Source organism: Amphiprion ocellaris, chromosome 21 (assembly GCF_022539595.1).
Source record: "Amphiprion ocellaris isolate individual 3 ecotype Okinawa chromosome 21, ASM2253959v1, whole genome shotgun sequence".
Lineage (NCBI taxonomy): Eukaryota > Metazoa > Chordata > Actinopteri > Pomacentridae > Amphiprion > Amphiprion ocellaris.
Window position 1 is genome coordinate 9650318 of NC_072786.1, and position 25936 is coordinate 9676253.

General features: G+C 40.0%; 2 protein-coding genes across 4 annotated transcripts; one reads left to right on the forward strand and one right to left on the reverse strand.

Annotated features, from left to right (window-relative positions):
• The first annotated feature begins 469 nt into the window (after positions 1 to 469).
• wnt7ba (wingless-type MMTV integration site family, member 7Ba) lies at positions 470 to 11264 on the forward strand. 2 transcript variants are annotated; one of them, XM_035951420.2, is made up of 4 exons: positions 470 to 956; positions 2003 to 2229; positions 6334 to 6605; positions 9004 to 11264. In XM_035951420.2, the coding sequence occupies exons 1-4, from the start codon at positions 874 to 876 to the stop codon at positions 9481 to 9483; spliced, it is 1062 nt and encodes a 353-aa protein (XP_035807313.2). In that variant the 5' UTR covers positions 470 to 873; the 3' UTR covers positions 9484 to 11264. The 2 variants fall into 2 exon arrangements, with proteins under 2 accessions (XP_035807313.2, XP_023132975.2); XM_023277207.3 differs by having other exon boundaries at positions 472 to 966.
• A 63-nt stretch (positions 11265 to 11327) lies between these two features.
• atxn10 (ataxin 10) lies at positions 11328 to 24717 on the reverse strand. Of its 2 annotated transcripts, none has more exons than XM_023277206.3 (11): positions 24560 to 24717; positions 22893 to 23084; positions 22356 to 22441; positions 22172 to 22268; positions 21776 to 21940; positions 21158 to 21238; positions 20770 to 20926; positions 20392 to 20509; positions 19118 to 19302; positions 15342 to 15405; positions 11328 to 13239 (listed from the first exon to the last, which is right to left on the reverse strand). In XM_023277206.3, the coding sequence occupies exons 1-11, from the start codon at positions 24688 to 24690 to the stop codon at positions 13055 to 13057; spliced, it is 1461 nt and encodes a 486-aa protein (XP_023132974.2). In that variant the 5' UTR covers positions 24691 to 24717; the 3' UTR covers positions 11328 to 13054. The 2 variants fall into 2 exon arrangements, with proteins under 2 accessions (XP_023132974.2, XP_023132973.2); XM_023277205.3 differs by having other exon boundaries at positions 20392 to 20512.
• Positions 24718 to 25936: the final 1219 nt, after the last annotated feature.

Below are 25936 nucleotides of genomic sequence, written 5' to 3' on the forward strand. Positions count from 1 at the left end.
AATTATATTGATTAATTGATTGATTATTTAATTAAATAGCAATTAAATTTCAAGGCTGGCAAAGCTTATTGAGAAAAAATCAGCTTTCTGGCACAAAAGACAAAGAAAAGCAGCAAATTCTCATATTTGTGAAGCTAAAAATACCTAAAAAAAAAAAAACACTAAAATGATTAAAAATATCGTAAATATTTAGTTATTTGGTGCCACTGATGTTCGTATATTCAGAAAGAAGAATGCATGACATTGAATAATGACAGAAGTTGACATTTTCATTGTTATGGGGCTATAATTTCAGTTTTAGGTTGCATGGGGGCAGGTTTGATCTCACATCAGTGCTGCTCCAGAAGCGAAAATGATCTATTTCAGGATTTATCACCACAAAACTGAACGCAAGCGTGGCTGAGACGGAGAGAGAAGCGTGCGGGGGGGTAGGAGGTGTGCAGGGGGAGGGGATACGGAGGGATGCGGGGCTGTGCAGACTCATCCCGGGGGCTGGTGCATCGGGAGAGGCCACTGTCTCCCCTCCCTTCCAATGCCACAACAGTCCCACTTTTGGAGACGTGAGCCGGACGCATCGGACATCCGGAACCCCCATCTGCCCCCACCCTCCCTCTCTTCTTTCTCTTTTTTTCTCCCACCTCGTCCTCTTTCAGTCCAGGTGGCGGAACGCACATCGGCCGAGGGATGCAGCCTCTCATCTCCAGCACATGGACAGCGGAGCTTGGAGCTGCCGCAGAGCGCTCCGTTAGCTAAAGAAAACCAAGACACATCTGCTCGCTTTGGACTCCAGATAAAAGGATATATTTGTTCCCACTTCTGTTTTTTTCCCCATCTTTTTTTGTTTTTTTAAGAGCGCAAATCAAGTTGTGTTCAATGCGCAACCATGCTTATCGTCTCGTCTCGCAGTGCGCTGCTGTCCGTCTACTACCCACAGATCTTCCTCATCCTCACCAGCGGTAGCTACCTGTAGGTTTCTTATGAATGCACTTGCTCAATTTAAACTCCACCCGGTTTTATTTGCACCAGCAGGTAGCGGCTCCTTGTGCGTAGCTTGGTCAAATTCAGTGGAATTTACGGTGCGTAATTTGGCCAATTACGCACCAGAAAACCGAACCGCGCGTAAAGATTGTGATATATATAATTAATCTCTTAGAACAAAAGCACAACCTGAACATTTTTACTATTTAAAAAAACTGAAACAGTCTTTGCTATGGTTACGCTTCGTTCTAGTATGGCAGAGAGATTTACGTTGGAAAAAATGTAACTTGGAATATCTATCCATTCCAGATTTTTTGGAAACATGGGTAGGAAATGCGTGACTTGTGTCTTTCAATCAATTTATTCCACAGACTGCCATGGAACAAGAGCTGCGGATTTTTTTCCCCTTCAAACATATGAGCAGTTCATTCAAATATTGAGTCATAAAACGACTATTTATATAGACTGAATGAAGCCAATATTTAATCTACGATACTTTTTTACATGCTCTAGTACGTGCGTAGCTGATGAGATAACCTGCTCTTATGGATTTACACATTACACCAGAACCACTTTGTCATAGGAGCACCTCGTCAGACATGGAAAGCATATGGAAAAGAGTAATATTGGACTGCTTGGTGCTCTGCCTATAGGCCCAGGCCTGTGTAATGAGCTCTTTCTTATGGCATTAAAAGACCCTCACAAAGAGAATGATTGCTGCACCATACATGCCTCTCATTCATAACAAGGGCAGGTCCTGAAACCTAAAATAGCTGCAGCGGTTCATGTTTTGAGACAGAAATGAACTGGAATTGAAGTCATTTCCATAATTAACTATTGTTCTCTCTCATGTCGATGTTTTAGACCTGCAATATGTTACAGTTTTTGGGGAAAATGACAACTGTGGTCACTTTTTGCTCAAGTATGGTTCAAAAAGGAACACAATTCTAAGTTTTCTATGTTTTCTTGTGGATCAACCAGTTTTGGTTGTACCTCTTATTAATCCCTGTTTCTGTGTGTCTAGGGCGTTGTCCTCTGTGGTAGCTCTGGGTGCAAACATCATCTGCAACAAGATCCCGGGTCTGGCCCCCCGTCAGAGAGCCCTCTGTCAGAGCCGACCAGACGCCATCATCGTCATCGGCGAAGGCGCCCAGCTGGGTATCAACGAGTGTCAGTACCAGTTCCGCTATGGTCGCTGGAACTGCTCGGCCCTGGGGGAGAGGACCGTATTTGGACAAGAGCTGAGAGTAGGTCAGTCTGCTTGAAAAGAGTTTGCAACTGTTCTAACCTCGATGCAGGTATGAAATAAGCCGGGATGAGGTTTAAAAGCAGGTTTTTCTGGGGCATTTATTCGAGATAAGGGGAATAACATGCAACAAAGGTCATCAGTTGGGCCGAAACTGGGGATGTTGCAGTTCGTGCTGTCTTTCACCTTTGCAAGACAAAAGACAAGATAAAAAGTCCATCACAACAGTCAAATCAAACAAAATTTGATCCAACGAGTGGAAATCTTAGACTTGAGGAAAAAGTAGAGACTGATGTGTGTCAACAGGTGGACTGTCTGAACCAAACTGAGCTGTGAAGTTGAAATTACTGAGCAGATGAACAGTTCAGGTGAAGTTGAGCTCTGCATGTGCTTTCATATCTTCTCATTCTTCTTCTGCTGTCCGTGGCGTTAGTAAAAAGCTGCAGCTTGGCCCAACTAGGAGTCTTGAAACCGACTTCGAGGGGGGTTGGTGAAACTTTAATGAAGGAATTTCTGTTTGGAGCGCCACATGCAACAACCACAACGAATTCTCTGCCTTGTTGAGAAAAATTCCAACTCCCTCGTGTCCCCAAAGGAGATTCAATGTGCAGTCGATGTGTGTGACGTCACCGTTTCTGCAACACACTGTCGCAAAACCTGAAGAATTCTTATTTAAGCAGCACAGCCTCAGACGGTGCAATCTTCCAAAAGCATTTCTATCATACCTGCGCCATCTGTAAATACAGAAACTAACACTTTTTCCTGGTTTTAGTCGACATTCTTCCCCGTTTTTATTTCTCACAGAAGCCTGTTTGCTCCTAATGTGAACCTCTTATATAAATTGTATTTCAGTTCGAGATGTTTTGTTGCAGTCTTGCTGTGGGTTTGGATCCATGTTTAATCTAGCAGCTCTGGGAGCAATCACTTTCTTCTACACGGGAGACAGGCAGACAAGACGTCTGGATCCCTTTATTTCTTTTGTCAGAGGAAATGTCTCTTTTCTCTTGTGGTGTGTAAAAGAGCTCAGAGAGACACTTTGGACCAAACTGTTCCTCATGTCGTCTCTACATGGAACAAATGGGAGCTTTTGTTTTAGGCAAAATGTCATTAGACGTGTATAAAAACTAATTTAAGGGTTGTAAATATATGTGTAAAACGTGCCCAGATTTGTTGTAAACTGACCCGCTCTCCTCTTCCAATTCTGTCCGTTTCTGCTATTTTTAACAATTTAAACACAAACCAAAGTCATACCCCCTCTTGTGTGGCGAATGTACCATCCACCACTTCATTTGATTGACCTGCTGGGCCCGTGAACTCATTAAGCATTGAGAAAGACCAGAGAGATTCATGCAAACCACTAATTGAAGTCAGCTCCAGCAGCTGGATGGCAACAATGGAACCCTGCATGCCCTGCTGTACAATCAAAACAAATCACAGCGCGAAGAGATGGCTGTTTGGCTATTGCATGCGCCTGATGCCTTGAGAAGTGCTCACCATACAATATATCCGAATGGGTCGCAGATTTAGCCTGATGAGAGAAGACTTCAGAGTTTGTTTTGAGTTATGGACCAGGGGAACCGCAGGCCTGATGGTTTCTGCGAGTGAGTTTGTCAGCTTGGAAGGGAGCCATTAGAATTGCCTCTACCAGAGACGCCACGCATTAATACTCTGGGCTGTTGAGAAGAACGAAGGCGCAGCCTTATCCTGATTGGAGAGGGAGGATATCCTATTACCAGCTGGAGTGCCAATAAATTCATTTCCCCCCTCCACCCCATAAATATAAATGTGTTTATTCTGAAGTTCAAACGGTGACATACTGTACAAAAGCTTGGAAATGGGTACATCTCAGTCAAGCCTGGCCACAGATTATTTCAACACAGCAGTATCATTTGCTATAATAATGCGGACCGCCTAAGACAGACACAGAACGACACTTAAGCTGCGTGAGAAATTCCATTGATGAAAAACATTAAGACACAGAAACCCTAAAAACATCTCGAGTCAGCCAGTAGATGTCACTTGTGTTTTCTTCACTATGCAGATTATTAGCTGTTAAGCCATAGACTACAGGTGTAGCTCAGGGACAGAACAAGAAACACATTTAATGCTGTCATAAGACCATATAGATGCTCAAAACAACTCTCTTTATACTTAAACTTTGATATATGGACCTTTAACTTGCCATATACAGTAGTTCTGATGCTACACCTTGATCAAAAGAGGAAAGCATCTTTGGTGTTGTTGAGAATTTATCACATTTTTGAATATTACTACATTTAATTACAGCTATTGTGATTCTCTACCAACCAGTTCCTCCCAAATTCAGTAATAAACTCTGGACAAACAAAGTTGTGCCTATTTTTCCCTTAAAGCACGACTCCAGCTATTTAGCGCTTTGGTAGGTTGGTGGACTCACATGAGAATCTTTCTGCCTCGACTGGAAAGCTGGAAACAAGGGAAGAGAGAAAATGTCACGAAATGCAACAAAGGTCCGGAAACTGAATGTTGTGGTCTTGCACCTTAACCGTTTGGTTACTGGGATACTTTAAAGGTCCTGCACATCTGCTGTCCACCCACACTGGAGTTTCCTTTCATTACACCTCGCCTGAGAACTTTGTGGGCGTGTCCACTTTTTGTTTGGTTGCATTTGATTCAGAAATTAGACTTATTCTTAACGGCTCATTCAACATCTACCTAAGCTGAAGACTTATTAGCTAGAATAAGTAAAACAACATCAGAGCTTTTAGGGAAGAAGAAGATCCAAATCAAAGCAGCAAAAGCTAAAATATCTCCGGTTTTAGTCTCCAACGTGGCTAAAAGTGCAGAAAAGCTGGATCCTACATCTCCTATAATGCATCCGTTTGTCATTTGACCCCTGGTCTGGTAAAATTTGACTTCTTTCAAATCCCACATTTCAAGATTGTAACACAGATTTTCTGCTCCAAACACTGTCTTTCTGAAACAACATTCAGAAACCAAAATCTTTCTGATTGTGTCTTAACAGTGTAACTACATGACAATGACAGTTTTTAGCTTTCTTAGTTAAAAAAAAAAAAAAAATCTTCTGTAAAGTAAAAATACAAGAGAAAGTTGCTCATTGGGGATTCACAATGTTGGATTTTGCCAATATTTTCAGAATCTTTTAGACTGATACTGACACATGCGCACATTTTTACGAGCTAATTGCAGAGAAATTAGCAAATTTTGTATGCCTTTGTATGTATTTTGTGATAGTCCACTGACAGATGCAGACACAAAAAACAAACATTTTTAAATGTAGACATTCAATGAGCAAAAAAAACTGCTTCAACTCACATGCAAATTACCAAAACTGTAAATTTTTAGCCTCAGTGTTGCCTTCCCGCTAATGTTCATTTCAGGTTGATGCTGATATTTCATTTAAAAGCATCAATTGATGATGATGATGCCAACGTCGTGCATCCCTGCTACTCGCTTACGGTGTTCAGAGTACCTGATTTATACTCAAACAAGAGAGTTGTTGGACCAATTTAAATAAATAGTTTCAATTGGTAACACACAATTAAACAAAAAAAAAGCACTCAGAGAGCACAGTACCTAAATAATTGGAATCCTTTCAAGTAATCAGTTTGCATTGCTGCAACTTACTGTAAATGAAAGTTAACTTAAAGTCTTTTCAGTTGAGTATTTGCTAAAAATGTAATGCAAAATGAGTGAACTCAATTTTTGCAATTTTATCTAATGTAAATGGCCAGCTTAGATAGAAGTCATCACCAAACCAGAAAGATAAATGAGATGCATTCAGAAAAGCACTTTAACTACACAGGGTAAGATTGCATTCACTATTTTGTATTTTAACTCAATGTTATACTATTTATGCTCTTACTTTTAAAAATAATATCAGATGTGAAACAAGTGACCTTAATTTTTGCACTTTCATCTAAATTAAATTTCCACTTTCAAGAAACAAAGTGTAATTTCAACTTAATAGAAGCCGTCACCAAACCAGAAAGCTAAATGAGATTAATTGAGAAAAGTACTTTACTTGCAGTCCTTTTTACAGTCTTTGCATTACTTACTTTGCATTTTAACTCAATTTTACACCTATTCTGCTCTTTTATTTCCTTCAGGCAGCAGGGAAGCAGCGTTCACTTATGCCATCACTGCAGCTGGAGTCGCCCATGCAGTGACGGCAGCCTGCAGCCAAGGCAACCTGAGCCAGTGCGGCTGCGACCGCGAGAAGCAGGGCTACCACGACCAGGAGGAGGGCTGGAAATGGGGAGGCTGCTCGGCCGACGTTAAGTACGGCGTGGAGTTCTCACGGCGCTTCGTTGACGCCCGCGAGATCAAGAAAAACGCCCGGAGACTCATGAACCTGCACAACAATGAGGCAGGGCGGAAGGTAAAATCAATCTGCCCGAACACAGCTTTACAACCACCCTCAAAATCAAAACTAATCTAATACATTTTTCGAACAGACTGACGCAAAGTGAATATGTAAGATTGAAACAAGGCGGTTTTAAAGCAAGTGTACCTGCACGCATGAACACACATGCAAGAGTGTGAATGTGTCAAATAAAATGCAACACTTGGCAGATCCTGCTGCCAAATGGAGTTGAGCCACATCCCCACTGTCCATTCATTGGATTGCTAAGCATTAAGTGAGAATAGAGGATATTATTGCAAGTCTCTCTCTCTTCCTTTCTCAGTGGCAGCACCAAAGACCACACTTCTGCACCACCGCACACACTGAACCAACCCGATCCAAAAAATGTGATAACCACGAGGGGAAAGACAGAGTTGCTGATCTGACTGTGGACAAACAAGTTACAATTATGAGCGCTGGCGCCGCCAAAAATCATAAATGAAAAAGGGTGCATGGTTGTTTTTTTTACGCTTGGTCACAGTCACCTGTCAATTCTGTCATCTAAAAATATTTATATGACATTATATTATAAATCGGGCTGCTCAAACCACAATGTAACTCTACACGTGTTCGGTTGCACAACAGCTCTGGTCAGTTTTCTCGGGCTGTCACGCCATTCTGTGGTCTGAAGAAAGGTAAAGTTAATTAGAGACTACAGCTTGGGTTTATGAGTTATTTTCCCCATATTTTTGACATAAAGTTGGCAATCCTTGCCGGTGTGCTGAAAGTTGAAATGCCCACAGACAGCCCAGCTTACCGAAAGAGGCAGACTCGAAGGCCGTGCGATTGTTATTAACCGTTTCAAATTGAAAATGACCATTTGTGTGTTTATCCTACAGAATAAACTCACTGGCCACTGTATTGGGGATGTATCAGTTTGCCTTTAGAACTGCCTTAATTCTTTGTAGTACATATTCAACAAGGTGCTGGCAAGCTTCCTCACAGCTTTAGGGCTATATTGACATGATAGGATCAAGCAATTGCTGCAAATTTGTCAGCTGCATATCGCAGAGTCCTCTATTGGATTGAGATCTGATGACTGTGGAGGCCATTGGAGTACAGTGAATTCATTGTCATGTTCAAGAAGCTGGTCTAACATGATCTTTGTGACATGGTGCATTATCCTGCTGGACGTACCCAACAGAAGACGGTACACTGCTGTCATAAAGGAATAGATCCGGTCAGCAACAACACTTAGGTAGGCCGTGGCGTTTAAAAAATGGTCAATTGGTACTGAGGAGCCCAAAGTGTGCCAAGAAAATATCCTTTAAACCATTACACCACCACCAGCCTGAACTGTCGATACAAGGCAAGATGGATCCATGCTTTCGTGGTGTTTACGCCAAATTTGGAGCCTACCATCAGCAGAAATTCAGCTTCATCAGATCAGGCAACTATTTCCAAACTTCTCTTGTCCAATTTTGGTGAGTCCTGGTAAATTGTAGCTGACTGGAGTGGCACTCAGTGTGGTCTTCTACTGGTTTAACTCATCTGCTTTATGGTTCGACGTGATGCGTGTTAATTTTTCTGCATACTTTGGTTCTAATGAGTTGTTATTTGAGCTGCTATTGCCTTTACATCATCTTGAATCAGTCTGGCCATTCTCCTCTGACCTCTGGTGTCAACAAGGTGTTTTTGGCCAGAGAACTGCCACTCACTGGCTATTTTTTCTTTTTCAGACAATTCTCTGTAAACCTTAGAGAAGTGTGAAAATCCCAGTAGATCGGCAGTTTCTGAAATACTCAGACCAGCACATCTGGAACCAGCAATCATGCCTTCATGTTGACGTTCAGATCAATCGATGGATCACCGTCTGCTGCTAGCTTAGCGGCCTAACTAGATACTAGCGTTAGCTTCCTCTGGTCCAGCAGGAGCAGTACATGCTGACTAGCTAGAAAAACCATGGATGGAATCTGAGCTCAGATGATGGAATTTTGCAGTGGGTTGCGCTGAGCACAATGCATTGGCATTGCATTCGAGATGCTGTTTTATGCCTTAACAATCCAAGGCCTTTCAGGTTAATGGGAAAAAAATAATTAAGAACGGTTTTGCCCAGCTGCTCCGCTTGGCTGGTGAGTGTGAAAGTTTACTCAATTATCTGAATTAAAGATTGAGGTTTTAAGAGATGTTACTGTTCAAACGTGTTGCGGTCCGTCTTGTCGCACAACCAGACCACATTCAAAGTCACTTAATCACCTTTCTTCAACATTTTGATGGTCAGTTTGAACTTCAGCAGGTTGTCTTCACCATGTCTAAATGCGCTGATTTGCTGACATGTGATTAGCTAATTAGGTTAAAGAGCAGTTGAAAAGATGTATCTAATAAAGTGGCCAGTGAGTGCATGTTTTTGCTAATCTCTTCTCTCTGTTATCAGATCCTGGAGGAGAGAATGAAGCTGGAGTGCAAGTGTCATGGCGTCTCTGGTTCCTGCACCACTAAGACCTGCTGGATCACGCTGCCCAATTTCAGAGAGATCGGCTACCTGCTGAAGGAACGCTACAGCGAAGCGGTTCAGGTAGAGCCGGTGAGGGCGTCACGGCTCCGCCAACCCTCCTTCCTGCGACTCAAAGAGGCTCAGGGCTACCAGAAGCCCACGGACACGGACCTGGTGTACCTGGAGCGCTCGCCCAACTACTGCGAAGAGGACACGGCCACGGGGAGCACAGGGACTAGAGGCCGGCTGTGCAACGGCACCTCGAGCCACGCGGACGGCTGCAACATGATGTGCTGCGGCCGAGGATACAACACGCACCACTACACAAGGGTCTGGCAATGCAACTGCAAGTTCCACTGGTGCTGCTTCGTCAAGTGCAACACCTGCAGCGAGAAATCAGAAGTTTTTACTTGCAAGTAGGAACAAGTAGGAGACAGGGCACTGGGGTAGGATGGGACAAGGGACGAAGGTAAGGGGACATGACAAAGTGGAAGCGACGGACTTGGAGGTATTTATTACATTTTGCACATTTTGACATCCTATTTGGAGTTCTTTAAAGAGAGCGACGGAATATGAAGTTTGGAGAACATTGGGAACATTTAAGAAACATTTGCTTGCAAACGAAAGTGACAAAGAAGTAGCAGGTGAAAGGAATTGAAGTTCTTGTTTTGCCTCATTATTACGAAGACGACGATGTATCTCACAGATGTTCTGCACAAGAGGAAAAAGGACTATTGTTGGAGAAAACTTCTTTAACTGGAAATGCTACCAGAGCAACGTGCTTTAGACTGCCATGAAATACGACGGGCGCTCAGCGAGGCCTGAAAGACGGCAGCGGAATAACTGTACACTCACACTGTATTCTGTTTGAACACTGAAAATAAAATGAGATTATTTATGTAAAAATATCTTTCAAACTTTAAAGCCTTATAGGATGGATAGCAAATTCAACTGCTCTAACATTTTTCCTCTCTTTTGTAATCCTCGGTCGCTACTGATACATTTTAAAGCGGGCGGTAAAGGTTATTTTTAGTCACATTTACAGCCACTAAACAGCAAATTATTCTGTTTTGTTGTTGTTTTAGATCCATTATCAGTTATCAGTGCCATATCCTATAGATTAATTCTTTTCTTTTGCACTCACAAGGTCACATTTTCTTTTTTTATTTCATCAGTTATATGGGGGGCTGTTCTGACACATCTTCTCTCATGGACACGGAGGCCCAGGACCTTTTGTTACGCCGAGAACCAAAGAGGCAGAAAACACACACATAGTATTTTAAGCACCCAACTTGTCAGTTTGAACGGCACTTCATCCTGACTGTGCTCATTGTTTTGTTTGTGGAGGGCTCTTGACTTCTGAGAAAACCATGTAAGCCTCACTGGAACTCCATAGAGGTGCAATCAGGTTCAGATGCATCCAACATTCCCATGAGCGGCAGAGACATGGAATTCCACATCATGGCCTCTGCTTACACAAGGCCTTCCAGCGCGGTTTAGGCCTGCCTGGGTGGATGGCATGTGCCCTAACCACACAGAAGGGGGTATGAGAGGATCAAAGGCCTCAAAGCTATTTTTGGACAGCACCCTTAATGTATTCAGAAATGTTTATTTAGGCTTTATATAACTTACAAAACAATTTGAAGAGTATATTTTTATATGAGGAACGTGGCACTTTATGTCATTTATAGATGGAGAAGAGAGTCACTATTTACAAGTGTTTTCTAACGTCAGTGTATTCAGATTTGAAAGCTATAAATTATTTGGAATTTATGTCTTTGATCGAAAAAAAACTGTAAATATTCCACATGTTTTAGCGAAAGTAGACCAGATTTGTCCACCTTCACACGATCCTTCACAATCCAAAGTAGTTCGGAAAAGTTGAGAAATCTTGTGTAAGCCACTATTTGAGCAAATACATGGAAGTTGTTAATAGAAAATACATTGGAGCCAAATAAACTAAGTGCGCAGCTTTAGATCGAGGAGATTTCTGTGTTTCCACTTGTCTTAATAGTGCTTTTAGTTAACTAGAGGCAACACACTGTTTCCTAAGTTTCCTTAGTTATAACTTAAAATACAGCTTAATTTAAGTTTCTTTATTTGTTTTGTGGCCAAAAAAAATCAAAAATCAAAGTCTGCATCACTTACAAACATGGACATTTGTATTTTTTTCTTTTTTTATCAATAAAATTTGAGCATCCTTCTAACGCCTCTTGAGTTTTATGTCAAATTTTGCGCTTTTGTTCAAATAATTACAAAAAAAAGGCTGTCACACACACACAATACTTTATTGGGAACTCATCATCTGAACCAAACATGTAGCTTAAACTGAAACAAGGTGGTTTCTGAAGGTCCCGCACTACAGTAGATGCCTGCGTTGTAAAATGCTGATATGGGAAACAAGAAATTTTGGTCTGGACTGATGTGGTGCTAATGTGCGAGGAGGTGAACGCCCGGCCGCGGCCATGCCACCTCATTCAGCCCGGCTGACTTGCACAGCCTCTTTCCTGTGGGGCTGAAAAGCATTGCAGCCAGCCAGTCGAGCGCGAGTAACAGCTGTTTTGTTAGCTGTCTGAAATCCTGGGGACCGGAACCGCATAAGCTCCCTTCACTATGCTGGCGGATTGAGCGGAGAGTCCAGCCAATTGTTTCAATACATTTTGTCATTAAAAATCAGAGGCAGAGCAAACAGGGTGGAGCAGGGTGTGGGCCGGCCCGTAAAGCGCTGCATTGTTGGCTTGTCAGGACCGTTCAGCTTATCCAGCAGCGGGAGGAGCACGGAGGGATGTCATTCTGCAGACTAATGCTTCTGGTCTGATTCCCTCACTCACTCACTCACTCGTTCATTTATTCACTCGCTCTGCAGATGCACACTTTTAGTGTACTCTCATCCACTGTTTACCGAAAAGAAGAAGCGCACAAACACACGGCTACGGCTAAAACGGAAATACAGTATTTATTAAATATCTAAGAAAGTCAAATATAGCTTACATGGACTCGATGTTACTAATATTAGGATGGTTTCTTATTTTTTGCTGCATGCGATAAGCCCTCTTGTTTATCAACAGGTTGGAAGTAGAAGAAGAAAGACATGAAATTCACAAGACTCATTGCTGTTATTGCAAAAGCAAGCAGAGAAACAAGCTCGTGGTGTACGCTGAGCCTTGTTCTTGGATTATAAAACATGCATAGTCGGATATTTTTTGTATTATTGCGTTTTGCACTGCGATGTCCTTAGTATTAATAAATATACATCTGTTTAGATGAGCAACTATTTAAAGCGTTTGAATAACGTGGTTTCCCAAGATGCCACCGTTTAATTAGGTGAGGCGGGGAGGGGGTAGATTACATCATGTTTTGGTCATTCTCTGTTTCATGGTTACTGCAGAAGCCACTATGGGCTTGGGATTAAACTCCAACCCCTGCTGGTAACATCACTGTCTCTGAAAAGCGAAAAGCCCGAACACTGCGGTGCTCTTTGTCTTTGGATTAAACCACAAAGCATCGGCGTTGCCAAAAGGTACCAGCATGTGCTCACCTCTCACAAACTCTTCATTTCCCAGACTCAGGCCAAGACAAAGCAGGAGCTGCTGACATCCTGACCTCTGCTTCTATACCAGCAAGGACCTCATGGGCCTTTTGTGTACCAAGAATACCTTGAGTGTTAGCATTACTGAGGTAGAAAAGTAAGCTATATATACTTCTCTGGTAGGAATATCAAATTCAAAAGTGCTTTTTTTTGCTTGCTCTATCGGCAGTGTGGCTGTCAGTTATTCTGGACAGGCACGGATGTTACATGTTTGATGATGTACAGGTTAAAACCCGTAGAAGAAGCTGATTAATGAGGCTTGCAACACAAAAAGCCTACATGTTCACACTATAGTATACATGTGCACATGTACTTATTTCCCTTCTTAACATTTGCTTTGCGTGAGAACCTGTTTTTCGTGGGCTGAGAAGCTTCTTTCTCCTCGCTGCTCCTCCAGAGTTTTTAGGAGTCTTTCCTGACAGGTTTGAGCAGCAAACTTCCATCTCGCTCCTCCACCAGGAAACCCAGCTCCCTGAGCGCAGAGTAGTCGGCGGTGCCGCGGCGTTCCAAGGTGGCGACCAGCTCCTGGTTCTGCGTGTTGCGTTCTAGCAGGTTCCTGATGGCAAAGATGGCCCACTGGCTGATAACTGGAGGCACCTGGTTAAGGAATGTCAGAATGAAATGTACAGTGGTTCTTCAAGGTACTTACAAGCACGTATTGTTACCAGGTATTTTTCTGGCACCAGTTGGTTGATCAAATTAAGAAACCCAATGGGAAAAAATAGAAGTAAAAATTAAGTAGTCACATTTGGGTGTTTTAAAAACTGTTAACCTCTGAAGACACTTATTTCTGCCATTCCTCAAGCCTCCCACAACTAGATAAACTCCCAGCTTCACAAGACAGTAAGAACTCTACTGAACTGCTACACACCAAATGAGGAACCAATCGTCATCAAGATCAAACTTTGCATAATCCTGTCTGCGTTCTGCTCACTGCTTGAACTTGAACCATTCAGAATGCTGCTTAACACTCAGTGAGGTTTAATTAATTTGTAGAGCTACTTATGTTGACTGTAAAACACCTCAAAACACACCAAATGTCCTGCTGCAAGAGTGAACACAAGTCTTCATGCACTCCCAGCATTGAAGGAGCTGAACACCAAGTGGATTACTTTTAAATTTAATGGCAATGACAACACAACAATCCGAAAATCATTGGTCTTAGCATTATGTGCAGCTAAAGTGGCTAACGTTACCATGAGCTTTATATATTGATACGTCAGTCAATATTTCGTACATGTGTACGTATATATGTTAGAATAATATTGAGAAGGGAAACTGATGGGGGTCTCTTTCCAGTAGTTGAGTGATCAGCTTATCTTGAAGGCGCCACTTGACTCCTCACCACTGTCTGGTGTACCCTGCTACATGTGCTGCAGACAGTGCTGAGACTATTGTAAAGAATGGAGTCAAAGCAGCTCCGTTGAACAAACTGTGTGACTTTACCATTTCTAAATTACCAGAATCGTTTTTTGCTCGGTCAGGCTCTAATTTTCAACGTCCCACACAAGATGTGAAACTCATAAATGCCTGCTATTTGCCTCAGGTCACTGAGTGCGCCGAAAACCCAACAAACAAACGAGTTTTGCAGACTTATGTATGTTTTCTGACACAAAACATCTCACCTCACTCCTCTCGAGTTTCCCACATAAATACATCAACAATTTTTTTTCGCTTTGCCAATCTTAGCATGAGCTGAATGTACTTCTGACAAGATGAAAAGGTCGACAGAGTGGGCAGCGCGGGGACAAAGGCTCGGCTCAGACTATTGACCTGGTTAAAGGCAACCTGGCATGATGCCCCGACTCTAGAGAGCTAATATCAACTGGTCGAAGGATGCCCAGCAGGGTGTGGAGATGAGAATGACTTACAGCTCAGGCCCCTGCAGCTTACTGTATTCCAAATTAAGCAGAAACTGATGAGTTGTCAAAGGCAAATGGTGGTCAAAAGGGGGACTAAAAGCACATTTTATGTACACTCCCTGTAGTGTATGTGGGGCTGTTTAAAGTACAATTTTTAGGTACACAGTCAACAGTGGTGTCGCATTAGACTGCATTATATTTAGGTGTTTATGATATTCTGCTTCCTTGTGTGTATAAATACCATATGAGAAAATATTTGAAATGCTTGTCAAAATGTTCCACTGCGGTCTGAATAAATACCATATAGCTGGCTGAATTCTCTTTTATCATGCCAAGTAAAACGGAAAAATATACAGTAATCTACGCAAAAAATACAATATGAAGTAGGGTTATTGCAGTGAAGTGCATAGGCTTAATAAACTGGGAACTGCCTTGGTGTAGTTTACAACATTTAGCAGTTGAGGTTAGTCATGTATTGAACATTTGCACGAAAAAAAAGAAAATTTGCATGAACAAGCAACGACTAAAACCGAATGCAAGCCATCATTTCACACTGTTGACAATCTGCAAGCAAACACAGAGTAAAAGCTGGTGAACGTGACATTTTTTGCTTTGCCAGCCTGCACACACTGCAGCAATTAGTCTGATATGGAACGTATTTCTGGTGGCAAAACTCACCAACTTTAATTCTAAAAGTGCCAGAAAAACACAACTAAAATGATCTCTTGGCATAAATATGAAGAATTATTTAGAAAAACGTGAAATACATGGACATAAATACAGATGTGTTGGTGTCTCCAGATTATTGGCGTGTTGTTAAAGGATACAAGGATTGTTGCTGTCGATGTTGCAGTTGTCCAGGATGAGGGGGATTCCTTCCAGTTCTCTCACCTGAGGAAACAAATTCAGCATGATGTGGAGGATTTAATTTCAATTTCCAAATATATGACAAATCAATACTAGAATTATTTCTTTGCTCAACAAAAGCTCATTTTACAGTGAGTGTCATTTGTATCTCGATTGCGTTACGCCAAGGGTCAGGACATTCTGTATAGATTTCATGGCAAAGTAGGGGGAGGAAATGGTAAACATGGCTAAAGTTAATTTAGTTGTTTCAGTTTTATGGTCCTGGTATTGTGCTCGCTGCTTAATTGTCACACTGTAGTACCTTTCTGGGATTCTTCAATAAAACAGAATCATCAACAATGTTTTCTTGTGTTTTTTTCCCTCTATTATAACTCACTATCTGCTGTAAAAAAAAAAAAAAAAAAAAAAAAAAACCAATAAGTTTAAGTTTTGCTTAAAACACACAACCCTAAAGTCCACTCTTTCTATGGACTAAACCTATTAATGCTGTAGTTTGCGATTCTGGAGAAAGATTTTCGATATTTTGCCAGCTAGCATCTACCAGATTTCGAATGCACAGGACACACTGGACTATTGTTGAGGATCGGTCCATGCTGCTTTCTTTGTTTCCCATTTACAGGGCCAGAATTAAGTACGAACACCAGATTTTTATTCTACGTACACTCAGAATGGTAAACTAGTGGACCATGAAGAGATATTCACAGAATACAGTTAGTATTGTGGTATGTTGCATTTTGTGTGTCTTAAAAACTTGGATGATTGAAGCAAAAGCTGTGATACTTCTGCCATTCTTCTGGCATCTTCGTAAATAGACAGCCTCCCAGCTTCATAAGCTTGTCTGAATTATATTCAGCAGTCTACAGTCATCGAGCTAAAAATGTCTAAGACCAAAGAAACCCAAACTCAGTCAGTGTCAGCCCGTCATATCTGTTCACTTCTCTCCTGCTCTCTGTGCTCACATATCGTGCATTTTAACGCCGCTGAATTCCCAATAAAGCCGTTTTCATTTCCATATTTTTCTACTCTTCTTGTCAAACGACAGAACCAGTGTGAAATAGTGACTAAATTGCACATGCTAACAAGCAGTCCCTTTAGACCTGCTGATCCGCACAGATAAACGACTGATTTTATCAATTTATCCTTAAAATCAACGGCTATGCTGTGAATTCTGCAACATTTTAATGTAAAATAATCACATTTATTCTTGCTTCTGTCAGCTGCCATGCCGTCACCTGTTTTGCTCTGTGTGGCTATTCAGTCACAGAGACAGTTTTCTTCCTGAAGGGGGCGTGGTCAGCACTCAAACATCCTAAAAGCAGGGTTGTATACTCATGGTGAAATTAAACAGCTTTGCAGTATTTTGAGTGGAAAATTCGAAAGACATTCTAGAAGCGTGTGAGACTTTGATTAGTTTGTTGAGAAGGAGCACAATAAGGGACCTTTAATGTTATAACAGCATATAGTGCCCAGTATCTAGGCACAGATTAAAATCATAGGATGTAGTTTTACTGTAGTCTTATGTCTCAATTCAAAGTCAATATAAATAACTTAAAGGTAATAGTTAAACTTAAAAAAAGGGAACATAGCTGTTAAGTTGGTTTTAAGGGTTCAAGTATCTATTGAAGGTCAAACAGAGAAAAACAATGTGGAGATGTCCTTAACAGAGCCTCACATCCATGCAAAGGCAGCAGTGTGGTTGTGAGTTGGTCTAAGACCACCACAACGGGGAGATCTGCTCTTTATCATGTGTCTGATTCTATAGGCTTAATTATTGTCCTTGCTTTCTGTTGCCCTCTACTTGCCGTTGCGGTTACCCTCCAAACATACTGCTGGGAGCAACGGAACAAGATGGAGTGCTGAGTTGCAGAAAGGGGAAATGTCATTTAAACTGTCAAAGGAACACAGTCGCTGACTAGTACGAGCACCCAGGTCTGCGTTTTCCACTTTCAGAGTGATTGTCTGAGAGTTGCTTACATTATGTCCAAACCCATAAAGAGGTGAATAACGAGCGACTGGACTCCGACTCCGGCACGGTACGAGCAGTTCAGTACTTTGCATGCACATCTTAAGTTACAATCTCTCCCAAAGGTGAACAGAACGACATTTGGTTTACTGGAAGAGTTCTTAGTGAAAACAGATACGGGGTGATTTCTGACCACTGACAGACCACAGATCAGCATCCATAAATATTACAGCGAGGCCAACTGAGGGTGGCCATCCCACAAGAATTCCACAAATCTGTTTCTATTAAGTACAACTGAGTCCATAATGAGCCATAGATACTGCAGAGGCAAACTCCTCCCCGTCTGCTTTGTTACCCCTCTGTGTTTTATGTTAACGGTGAGACGTTGACAGGCAGCGATGGAGGGAAACTGATAAAACCGCTAGAATGGGCAAAGGAGGGAATGTTTTTCAAATTTAAGTGAAAATGCAAATAGCGTTGAGAGAACGCACAAGTCCTCCTGCTCCATTAGACATCATTTGCACTCCTCAGTTGTCCTCAGTCCTCAAGAGATCACAGCTTATTACAAGAACCGGCACTTGAAACATGCTAATTTAGTGCAGAGGTCTTTCAATGGGGCCTCCCAGACCTCTCAAATACCTCTTGACCTCTGACCCCACTGTGTTAGCCTGATGAAGGGTATTCACTAAATCTTAAGAGAGATTAGTAGAAGGGGTAGAGCAGGAAATAAAGAAAATTTAACAAGCCAGAACAATCTGGGATTTTGTGAATTTTTCCTTTTTTGAATTCCATCCTTTTTTAAACCCAGATTTCCTGGCAGAACTACGGACGGGTGACAAATTAAAGGGGAAAAAAAACAAACAAAGTGTCTTTGTAAGTTTCTGGAAGTACTGGAGGGATGAAACACCATTCTTCTGAAAGATATTCCCCCATTTTATGCTTTGATGATGATGGTGAAGAGAGTTGACTAACACGTCTATAAAAGATCTCAAAAAGGTGTTGAGATCTGGTGACTGTGAAGGCCATAAAATATGATTCACATCATTTTAATTAAACCATTCAGTGACCCTTTGTGCCCTGTGGATGGAGATATAATCATCCCTGAAGGGACTACTCCCATCAGGATGGAAATCTTTCGTTGTAGGATAAAAATGGTCACTCGGAACAAACCTTGTGTAGATCTGCAGCGACTCTTTCTTCTAACAAGACAACTGGACACAAAATATGGCAGAAAAATGTCACCCAAGCAAAACAAACTGACTGTAGAGGTCAAGGCTCCAGGTTTTTTCCTTTAATTTGTCACCCGTCTCCATATTTGTTTTGCAGGGAAATCTTTACTTGTTAAGCAACAAATCGTTAACAGATTTCCACGGTCAATGACAATTTATCAAAACTGATGACTGAGATTTGTCTATGTGGTGACTAATCAATTACTCAACTTGCTTATGCACAGTTGCATGGTATGTTACTGGAAAATTGCGCAACTTGATTTCTGTTTTTGGTTTTTGAAGATGTTTCATCTGTCATCCAAGAGACTTTTCAGAACTAAAGAACTTAGAAGTGCTTTAAACATGATGATCAGGATCGTAAACTGCAATACTAAAAGGTAACTAAAGCAGACAGAAGTCCAAATTGTAATGCACTATGTTGTAAAGTGTTATCTGCATGATTACAGGTCGAGTTTTGGTACAGTTAGATTTCAGAATTTCATCTATTTTCCATTTTATTTTTTTTTAAATTCATCCATCTAATCCAGTGTGATATGATCCAAACCTTGTCCTGGTTGTTGGTGTTGCCGTGGCAGAGGTTTCCTATGAGCCTGATGAGATGAGCCTTGAAGCTGATGACAGGAGAATGAGAGGATGAGTCTGCATCAGGCCCGAAGGAGGAGAAGCTCTGAGCAGCGCTGAAGATGTTTTTACTGGCCTTCCCGATGGCATGAACCTGCTCCAGGAGCTCTGTGAAGAGAATGCAAAGGGTGATGAGGGAAACTAGAAGAAGAAAGTAAGAAAGACACAATTTATTTACCCCACGTTTAAGAACTATAAAGGTGAAAACTTCATTTGGTTTATGAAATCTAATATTCAATACATTCACTTTACTTGTCTTACCCTCTAAAGCCCAAGCAATTTCTAAATGTTTTTGCTCCTGTCACATTTTTGCCCATTGTGATCAAATTTTTCCCTGCAATCGAAAATCCTGCACCTCTATGGAAACATAACCATGGTAGAAGAAGAGAGAACTAAAATACATCCTCTGTGTAGTATGACACAGTTAAATCATAAAATCATCACATATCATAAAAAAGTAAAGTTGAATTTTTGTGATTAGATACTTGATGAAAAATGGAACAAAAAAAATGGCGTCAACATGTACAACATTTGTCCAAGTGCTCGCTGGTGTTTCTGTTACTGAAAAAGACATGGTAACTCAACATACTACTGACATTTTTAATTTGTTTCCATACTTGTTTTCTATCTGGTCTGTGTAAACACTGCCTGCAGCTCAGCCAAATAGTCTCTGAATTTTTGTCATTTGACTCCTGGTTGCAGCTGAATTACTAATGGATTCACTGCTGTACTGAGTTGCATAGAATTTATTTATTTTATTTTAGTTTTTTTACAGACTCTAGTTCGGGCAAAGGCTATTTTTGGTAAAATTCAAAACGAGACATATTGAATAAAGAGATTTTAATCAAATATCCTGATATTAGGCGAACATTTGGTTAAGCTTTACAATGGAACAACACGTCACAGACGATTAGTTCACGAACCATTGATAATCTGATGATTCTCTTTGTATATTTACAGCTTTTGGCTCTGATAAATGGTGTTATTTTGCCAAGTGTTTAAAAGATAACATGTCTGTCAAACTCGCAGTGGGTTTTAAGGTCCAGATAGTTCAGGACCAAATAAACAATTTTGCTCAATCAGTAAACTCTGCAGTGGATTTTATTGTCTGCCAACACTGAGAAATGTCGTGTGCGGGAATCTTAGCTTGCTACCTGTCTGACAGGACTGTTTGTGTGAGTGTGTTATTCCATTTACCAACAGTGGTCACCACAAGGTCAGGATGGTCCTGCAGAAACATGAACTGCTTATTGTCTGAGGTCATCTCACACAGAACGTCCAGCAGACTGATCACTGTCAGCGCCTCCTGCAGGACCTGCTTGGAAATGCAACCAACAGGTGTCAGTCACAAAGAAAGAATGACTAGTAAAAAGATGTAAAGGGTTAAAATATAGTGCTGGATTCAGGCAACTATCAAAGGTGGAACCCTAAAACTGAGAAAAAGCTCAGGAAACAATACCCAGATGAAAGGAATAACATATTAACAACAGCAGTATTGAAGAACTGTTGAACATTTAATGCTTCTGATGTCTGTGGGCGATACATGAGTGAGGTTTATTACTGTACTGTCTGTACCTCGTCACTGGAAGCAGAGCCAGTAGCGAGTGTAAGAACAGCTCCACAACCCTGCTGGAAGGAAGTGGCCAGGAAACGAGCCACGCTGGGAGGAACGCCACACTCCTCTGATTCCTCCTCTCTGAGCTGGGCAAAGAGCAGCTCCAACAGAGTAACTCTGGAAAACACATGCACATCTGTATGACAAACTTACAGCACATTCTCGTATTAGATATTAGCATTCTGTATTTGCACTAAGGGCTTTCTTTGTACATGAACTGATTATTTTGCAGTACCACGATGAGAATTACAAAAATTACTTCTGAAATATCTGTCAATAGATCAATAAAAGCGGCAGTTTTGTAACTTATTAGCAGGAATGATTTGTCTTTAAAGATCTGTCTGGTACCTTTCATGGTGAGACATCCCAGAGTACATGCTCTCCACGAGAGCTGAAGACCTGAGGAAATGCTGGGTTGCAATGAGTACCCTGGGAATCAATAAAAAAAAATAAAAAATGTGAGTAAAAAACAGCTGATTCTTGAAATATTACACACAGCTTTAAAAAAATTGATTCTCTTTTTATTTAATTGAAAAGGCAAATTATTACAATTCTAAACATGTCTTATCTACAGCACCAAAGACTTTTTTGTCTTTCCAATATGTTCATTTTTTACATCACTCTTTTTTTCTTTATTGTAGAAGAACAACAGAACAGGCAAGCCAGCCATCTGTAATTATCTTCACAACATTTGAGAGAAAAAGTTTAAAAAGTAGACAAAGAGAGCTGATTGTCTCTAGTTGCGGGTGGATTCAACTATAATCCTACCTTATGGCTTTTACATGCTCAGTCCATTTAGTCCAGATCTTATAGAACTTGTTTTTTTGCACTTTCAGGGAACATGTCAACTTTTGTGGTTCCACTCTTAACCATTTTCTCATAATGGTTTTCTTACCTGTTGCCAATACTATACCAAGTAATTTCTTGTCATAGCTTTAATTTTTTGTTTCACAAACCCACACTTACGTCCAGTCCAGGTCGGGCTGCGTATTGCAGAGCTCCATCACCCTGAGCGCCAGCTGGATGTTCTGCGGATTCGACAAATCCTCCACCTTGGTTTCATCCAGACATGTGTGGAGCACCATGGAGGTGTAGTTCACCGTCTTCTCATCTTCAACACTGAGCAGCTGCCTGTTCACACGTATTTAGGTTGAACAGTGTAAGAAAAGATACTCAGCTGCAAAAGTCTGTGATATATTAAAATCACTGATGCAGAATTTATATCAGTGTCAAAAGCAAACGGCTTAAGTTTTTAGTGTGGGTGAGCTATGACCAAATCTGCCATCAAATTAAAGATACAAACAGTGTTGCTTGTTGTATTAAAGGCATACAGTAAGCGCGACTGTGACACACAAAACTTACAGGAGAAGATCTGGGAAGCTTAGCTGCCAAATGTCATCTTTGCACATTTGGTTTCCGACTGCTAAATTACCAAGGAATTGGATCCCACAACGAAGAGCTGAAGATGGTGAAAACAAAACAGATCGACATCAAGAAAGTTCCATAAAAAGTTGAAAACTTTTTATAAGGCTTTTAATAGACTTACGTTCAAATATGGCATCCGTGCTCTCCACATTTAAGGGCCGAAGTAAGCGCAGCAGTTTAAGAGATACATCAATGAAACCAAGTTCCCTGGATGAAAACAGAATCACGGTAAGTTCAATTGTTTCTTTGTGTTTTTCTTTATTAAAAAGTTACATAAACAGGCCTAACAATAACACTAAAACATAATACAACTTAAAACAATGGCACTGGAATTAACTTAGACTCTGGAGCAACACGTAATATCATGTTTTGTTGAGACTATATCAAAGAGGCTGATTTAATAGTTGTTTTTAAAACCAAACAGTTTGTAGCATTTCTATATTCTTTTACCTACATATCATAGATTCTTACACATGACAAGTTATACTTCAGAAAGGAAAAAAAGAGGGAAACAGTAGTCAAACTTTTCAAATAAAACTACTTATAAGCCAATTGAAACATATATACATGTAATATATGTAATAAATTCAGCATTTCTTTTAATTTTGTTTGCTATTTCTGAAAAATCTACCCAATAATGTACTGTAAATGGACTTACCTGAGCAGAGTTTGGTTGCGAGTACTCTGGATGCAGGAGTTCCTTTGGGCCCTGAAACACTCGGCAGTCAGCTGCAGCTGCAACGTAAACGACTGCAGATCTTCACCGTCACCGTTGGCAGCCTGCAGCTCTTCACACAGCCTGGTCAGGATCTTCAGGAGGCTGGAGAACACCTCCTCCTCCACGGCATCTCTGAGGGCAGAAAATTGACCGAAAAAAGACAAGAAAAGCATCAATTATTTAACAGGTGTAGCTCACAACACTGTTAACAGCTTCTTGGAAATGAAGAATCTGTGGTTTTGCCCGAAGTCACTGGTATTGCAGCAGGAATAGAAATTGTCACAGTTGAGGAAATATTTTTATTTTCGAAAAATGGAAGCTACAGCAAAGTGTGACTTGGTTTAGTGTAAACGTTTCCAGTGACCAAAGGCTTTAAAAGTTTGTTTGTACTTCAAATTATCACAGAACAAAAACGTGGCTTGTATAACCAGGCAGTTTACATCTGTTTGCTCCTCTGTGCTCACATATATTGTATAGAAACACAGATAAATTCCCAATAAAGCTGTTCTTAGTCATATATCTTTCTACTTCTCTTGTTTTGACTGAAACGCTGCTCTTTAAGACTACAGCTGCGCTGCACTGCTAATATTCAGATTTTATAGCTACAATGTCATTCAACAAACTGACCACACAGATGAATTAAAGACGACGGCTGTGCTGAGAATTTGGTCGCTTTTTCATAGAAGTCAAAACTACTATCTAACAATTATACAATAAGGTGAAAAGAAGCTGCTTTAGCTGCACTATGCTTTTAAAATACCCACCATTCCCATATGGCACTTTCTTTAATAAACAGACTGAAATTTTTCACTATTTTAAGAAGATTAGAAGTTGCATTAATGACTTAAATGAAAGGCACTTAAGTGTGTACACCTTTGTTTACTTGTCATTGTGTGCTGGTATTTTACAATGACAAACAGTTTATCAGAATAAAATGAATTAAATGGCAATTTTCCTTTGTTTGAGGATGATAATTTGTTTAAATTAATTTACTAATCTGTAAATAAAAGTGAACAGATTCATCGAAATAAGTCGTTTTTCGTGGCAGCATTACTCTTCTCCTGGACACTGAATGGTCAGTCACTCAAATAAATATGAAAAAATAAATTTTATGAAAACAAGTAGTTTCAAGGATCACCTTTACATGTGACTATAGTTGTGTAAATCATTATAAATAAGTCTGAATCCAAGGTAGATTGACCCTAGTAGTTGAGAACTACTGCTCTATAATTCACTGTGAACTTAATATGGAAAATACCTAACCACCAATAAAATGCTATGATTTCCGGGCCTCTAATGTGTCTAGATCCCAACAACGCCCCTGAATTCAAGCTGCAGATGACTCTTCAGAAACCCGTTTTCATTAGCTAACAACGCTAACTGAACTTAACCAAACAGCCATGTTTGAGTTACATTAGGTGGCTGATTAAATTCCCAAACCTACAGCTTAACAACACTATAACGACAGTAAATAAGTCTCAGTCATGTCAGACAGCAGACCGTTATATTTGTCAGTATGTAGTTGACTTCAACTTAACGCTAGCTTAGCTTGTAAGCTAACACTCTCCATTTCCAATTGGAAAAAGCAGCAAATTACTCTAACTTACCTGAATTCTTTGTCCCGCAACTCAGCTGTGAACGTTTTCAGAGCCTGCAGGTGTTGAGGTTGGTGGTTTTCATTCAAAATATCAGCGATAGACGCTGAGATTTGCAGACTGATGTCGGTGGGAGCTGCCATGTTTGCTGCTTCATGCGTGTGGGCGGGACGTCCGGGTGACGCTCTGAAATTTCATTGGTTCAATCCGAGATGAAGGCGGAGTCACAGCATGTGCTGCTGTTTTCACACAGAACTGAGAGTCAGAGTTGACTGACAATACAGGTACTGAGGTAGAAAAGCACGAAAAACAAGGCAATTTTATTTATGAATTTAATTTATGTTTGTGTAGGGGCATTGGTGCAAAAATGTTGATTTAATTTTATTTAATCTAATTTACTTTAATTTAGTTTAATTTAATTTAATTTAGTTTAATTTAATTTAATTTAATTTAATTTAATTTAATTTAATTTAATTTAATTTAATTTAATTTTATTTTATTTTATTTTAAGAAATACAATAAAATGCTGTTGCTGTGGTATTAAGGACAGTTATCTGGACACATTTCCTATTATTTTTACACAATTAGCATATAATAATATCACCTATATTCTTAATAACTATGCCAACAATAATATAAATATGCTGAAAGTAAATTGTATTGATCACAATTATGTTGTAATAATCTTTAATTATTATACTTTCATCAGAATAACAATAGTATATATGTTATGTTGAATATCTGATAAATGGGCTATATTACTATTATTAATGTCATGATAAACAGTATGCTATAACAACAACATATAATATAAATATTATTGCAATTTTGTTATTATTTTTAAATTATTTATTGTAGTAGTAGTAGTAGTAGTAGTAGTAGTAGTAGTAGTAGTATGATGTAATACATAGTAATAATATGCAATTATTAATTAATATGAAAAGTGTGGTTATTATATAATATTGTATAATATATGTAATAACAAGATTTTTTAAAATTAAAATATAACGACATTGTTATGACATACTTGGATTGTTATGATTATTATTAGCACTATTATTATTGTTATTAGATTCATTAGCATTATAATGTAATATTATTAATTAATTATTAAGTACGTTTCAAAGCCCAAGTTACCAAATGTTTCATAAGGCAGCAAAACAAAAACACAAATCGTAATATAAACACCAAGACCTTTCTTAAGTATTTTATGTGGCATTTGTTCCCTGTTCTTTTTACTGTCCTATTTTCTCCTGTATTTGTTGTTTTTAGATGTTGACAATGCACTTGAGCGTCTTGCACCTCTTTCCAATGTGGTTTTATACTGCAAATGGCAAATAAACTGAACTGAAGACCTTGGCCATTTGCATAATTAATAATTGTAGGGTT

What these genes read in the sequence shown, in the direction of transcription:
- wnt7ba (XM_035951420.2), top strand. Translation starts at nt 874, where the DNA reads ATGCGCAACCATGCTTATCGTCTCGTCTCGCAGTGCGCTGCTGTCCGT. An exon ending in CTTCCTCATCCTCACCAGCG is followed by an intron (nt 957 to 2,002) that starts GTAGCTACCTGT and finishes CTGTGTGTCTAG; the next exon opens with GGCGTTGTCCTCTGTGGTAG. An exon ending in TGGACAAGAGCTGAGAGTAG is followed by an intron (nt 2,230 to 6,333) that starts GTCAGTCTGCTT and finishes TATTTCCTTCAG; the next exon opens with GCAGCAGGGAAGCAGCGTTC.
- atxn10 (XM_023277205.3), bottom strand. Translation starts at nt 24,690, where the DNA reads ATGGCAGCTCCCACCGACATCAGTCTGCAAATCTCAGCGTCTATCGCT. An exon ending in CAGCCCGACCTGGACTGGAC is followed by an intron (nt 21,239 to 21,775) that starts GTAAGTGTGGGT and finishes ATTGATTCCCAG; the next exon opens with GGTACTCATTGCAACCCAGC. An exon ending in GCTCTGCTTCCAGTGACGAG is followed by an intron (nt 20,513 to 20,769) that starts GTACAGACAGTA and finishes TGCATTTCCAAG; the next exon opens with CAGGTCCTGCAGGAGGCGCT.